Below are 4,141 nucleotides of genomic sequence, written 5' to 3' on the forward strand. Positions count from 1 at the left end.
TAAATACAACATAACCAAAGGCACGGCCACAACATAAATTAAATCCCTGATTAAGATGAATCTGAATAGACAATGTTACCCATATTTCTGGTTAAGCTAAACCAGGATAAATTCAACTCGACCAATAAATAGATTAAATGCTGCCCATGTATCAAGTTGAGTTGAAGCTGATTAACTCGAACCAGACCAATGAATTCTAGACACGTTACCCATATTTCAGGTTGAGCTGAACCTAAATAAACTCAAACCCGATCAATGGACTATTATAACTTCCAATTCTACTGAACCAACAAATTCATCAAATTATCAAAATACTGAAAGTGCTAGGCCAAGCTAAATAATAGCATATAAGAACCCAATTTTAAATTCACCTTCAGAATATTTTTAGATAAAACATAAAGCTAAGATAGTCCCTTGTTCTCGCAAACAAAACTCGATAAGGTTTTATTAGAAAACAGCAGCCTGCTCGGCGGAAAAAAACTACTCTTTCCGACTCTAATTGGATTGGCGCAATTCAGGACGAACAAAATCTGCATCTGGGGGCACTGATATGTCAACAGTTGGCCTCAACTGCGCGCAGACTTCAATAGCTTCATGAACAGGATCAGAGAAGAAGTTGCTTATCAGGTCCTGGTTGATGGGTGCCCCTGCATCCACTGCTACAAATGCCTGTTGGGTTAGGATGTAATCGAAACGCGGAGCCCACTTCCTTGATCCCAGACGTGCAGTTGTTGAACAATTATCAACCATGAACGAGACCCCTCGAGCATGCATGAAGGGGTTCAAGGAATCAACAGCTTCGATCACACTTTCATTGATGATTTCGGAATACGAGTGTCCCTTCTTTCTCAAGATCTCAATCTGGATTTTCAAATTATGAAGGATGAGAATGAAAACAAAACAAAACTCTTGGAACATATACTTCCATCACAAAGATCAGCACCATAATTAAATTCAGTCCAAATTTTAACAGATAAATGATTACCTGGGCCATCATTAGGGCGACAAAAACCCCAGAAGTGAAAGGGCACAGTGGACCTAAATCATCTTTCGATCTAGTTGCTCGGACACGCTCACCGACTTTCCACATCCGTGTCTGGTCAATTTTACCCATTGGGAAGGAAGGTAGACCCTCTTTTTCCTGTAAAAAATAATTCCTTAATCACACATCAAAGCAAGATTTTTCTTGGCTAAACCAACATTAGGCAATAAAAGATTCATTAAATGAGGATATATCACAAACAGATACGAGCAAGGATATAGTGTTATAAACATACATAAAATCGACGCCCAGCCAAAACAACACTGCGAATCTCGCTTCCACTTGCAACATCCTCATAACACTCGTATAGGATTTCCATGCAGGGATAATATGAAGCACTGTAAGCTTCCTCAAAACACTTTTTGTCGCCCTCAGACAACGAGTTGTATACAGCTAGCATGCCCTATAGAAACAAACACAGAAGCATATGCCACAAAAGTGATCTATCAGTAAGAAGTGCAGAGAAAGGAGAGCACAGAGCAAGCAACAGAAATCACCTTCGTTGAGATAGTCTTTGAAACAATTCCAGTTACGCACTCCACGGTATTTTTGTATGCAGATTCTTCATCCATTCCACTTTCAACGTACCTTCTAAACAAGCATTCCACAACTCCATGAACAGCACCAAGCAAGATGCCTACAGGAAACAGCAACAATGATGCGACTGTGAGTTCAAAAGAAATAAAACATGCATGGCTGAAAAAACAGCATAATCAATTCAGCTTACCCCTCTCCCCAAAGATGTCACTCTTGTACTCCTGCTCTAATGTGGTGGCGAATGTAAAAGGAGAACCAAGGGCAACTGACCATCCCAATGCTACATCCGTAGCTCTACCATCAACATCCTGCTCCATAATAGACATTATCATTTAGTATGCCTATTTCGAAAAGGATTAGTTTTGACATTCATTCAGACTAATAAGTGAAATGCAGGAATAGAGAGATAAAGAACCTGGTGGACGGCAAAACTAGCATTGATTCCAGCACCATTTATCTCTTTTCCCTGAACATAGAGTCTCCTCACAGAAGGCCCCATCCCCTTAGGGCAGACAGCAATCACACTGATGTTCTTAGGAAAATCAAGCCCCATTGATTGTAAATGACCCAGAAGAAATCCATGGGAAAGTCCAAGGATGCTATTTGGCTTCATGTGGGAGAAGACCTTTTCATAATTATCAGCCTACAACACAAAATTTATCAAGTAATGCCTCCAGAGAACAAACAAGAAAGTACTTTAGTATATGAATCATAGACTCGTAGAGCATTTGCAGGTCATCACAATCAATCTAATAGCTTTGGAAAGAATTTTCATGTGAATCGTATATCTGCTCTTAGAAAAACAGTTTTTCATTTGAATCAATGACAACTATAACCAATGGCCAAACTTCTACAATGCAGAAATGGAAAACATGTGAATCATAGTGCATGCAGGTGTTGGCATTTTCAAGTCATCATAATCGATCTAATAGCTCTAGAAAGAATTTTCATATGAATCATATATTTGGTCTTAGCAAAGCAATTTTTCATGTGAATCAATCAATGATAACTATAACCAATGGGAAAACTTCTACAATGCGTAAATGGAAAACATGTGCGAAACCTAGCAACCTGTGCTGCATCGGAGATCAGCAATAACACAATATCACTTCCAGAAATAGTTTCATAGATATCCCCCAGAGTTCCATTCTCTTCAGAGAATCCTGCAGCACGAGCTTCAGCAAAAGAGCGAGAGCCCTTCCTTAAGCCAATCTGTTATCAAACCTCAAAGTACAGTACATTAAGTCAAATCAAATGTCAATCACTGAATGCAAAAAGAATACAATGTGTACTGTCTTAATTAAACAAATAGATTGGAGAGTACCTTCACAACAATATCAGATTTTGCCTCTGCAAGAGAATCCCTCAGATTCTGTGCTTGAGCTGGCCCCTAAAAACCATATTTTAAAACCGAATTAATGGAAATGAGATACATCAAACCCAATATTGAAGCAAAAAAAAAAATCAACGGCACAAAACAATAAATTTTTGGGCTTATTCACCACTAAAACCCTTTAAAAATCATGTAAAAAAGGCAAAATTTTAATTAAAGGTGGGGCAAACTATAACCTGAGAACCCCAACCGATGACTCCAATCTGTTTGATTCCTTTAAAAGCATCATCCAACAAAGGGAACAGATGTCGCCCTCCTCTCACTATGAACTGTCAATTAACCAAATCAATCGAAACGGGAGACGTGTGAAATTCATCAGAAAAAATAAACTGAAAAAGAAATGAAATGACTCGATTAGTTATCAGCTAACCTCGTCGTGACCAGCAAGAGAGATCTTTTCTTTCTGGAAAACAGAGGTATTAAAGTCAAGCGACGCCGGCGGAGAAACGGTGGAAGGAGCGGCGGTCACCTTGGCAGAGATGACGCCGTTCTTTCTAGAAACGAGATGAGAGCTCAGTGAAGCGGGAATCGGAGAACGCCACGACGGCGGCGCGAAGAGTGGTTTGAGGAGCGCCGATTTGGTCGAAGAAGGGAGTGAAGATTCGAAGGAAGCAGCGGCGGTGGCAGTGGTGGTGGAGGCGGCCATTGTAGATAGGGCTTAAGCTCGAAATGAAGTGAAAACAGTGGGGACTTGGGTTTTCACCTACCACTTATTTATTTATACACAACACTGTATAAATTTGTTGGTCACCACTTACCAAAATACAATACGCCATTTATAAAATGTGCAGGTAGTGTGTCAAATGACACTTTGGTCCTTCAATAAAATAAGCAAAATGATCCATTTGGAAAGAGAGGATAAAAGCGCGTTACGGTTAAAGATGGTAACGGTTACAATTGTGATTTGGACTTTCCATCTTTTATTGTTAGGACAGAAGTGACGCTTATCCAAATATTGAATTGTGAACTTAACATAGGGCGAGTTTTATTCCCTTTTTAAATTTTTATTTTTAAAAAATACCGTAAAAATAAAATTTTAAAAGTATAATATAAAAGTGTATTTTAAAATTTAACTGTTTAAGATTATCGTTAAAAAGTGAGATTAAAAAGATAAAATATTCATTATAAACACACATTTTATTATAATTGATTGTAATATTTGCATTAGT

The 4,141-nt window shown here is 38.5% G+C and overlaps 1 protein-coding gene across 1 annotated transcript; it reads right to left on the reverse strand.

The window, feature by feature from the left end:
* Nucleotides 1–359: 359 nt before the first annotated feature.
* LOC120119416 (ketol-acid reductoisomerase, chloroplastic-like) lies at nucleotides 360–3,659 on the reverse strand. The gene is made up of 10 exons (XM_039139228.1): nucleotides 3,343–3,659; nucleotides 3,149–3,241; nucleotides 2,904–2,969; nucleotides 2,651–2,791; nucleotides 1,995–2,222; nucleotides 1,770–1,887; nucleotides 1,540–1,679; nucleotides 1,278–1,445; nucleotides 986–1,141; nucleotides 360–861 (listed from the first exon to the last, which is right to left on the reverse strand). Exons 1-10 carry the CDS (start codon nucleotides 3,616–3,618, stop codon nucleotides 496–498), a joined length of 1,752 nt encoding a protein of 583 aa, XP_038995159.1. The 5' UTR covers nucleotides 3,619–3,659; the 3' UTR covers nucleotides 360–495.
* Nucleotides 3,660–4,141: the final 482 nt, after the last annotated feature.

This window comes from Hibiscus syriacus, unplaced genomic scaffold (assembly GCF_006381635.1).
Source record: "Hibiscus syriacus cultivar Baekdansim isolate YM2019G1 unplaced genomic scaffold, ASM638163v2 tig00110332_pilon, whole genome shotgun sequence".
Classification (NCBI taxonomy): domain Eukaryota; kingdom Viridiplantae; phylum Streptophyta; class Magnoliopsida; order Malvales; family Malvaceae; genus Hibiscus; species Hibiscus syriacus.

Bases quoted from the DNA above. Each gene is read 5' to 3' on its own strand.
- LOC120119416 (XM_039139228.1), bottom strand. From the start codon at position 3,618: ATGGCCGCCTCCACCACCACTGCCACCGCCGCTGCTTCCTTCGAATCT. The intron at 2,792-2,903 runs GTACTCTCCAAT...GTTTGATAACAG, and splicing joins AATCTGATATTGTTGTGAAG to ATTGGCTTAAGGAAGGGCTC. The intron at 862-985 runs GTAATCATTTAT...TTGAAAATCCAG, and splicing joins TCGCCCTAATGATGGCCCAG to ATTGAGATCTTGAGAAAGAA.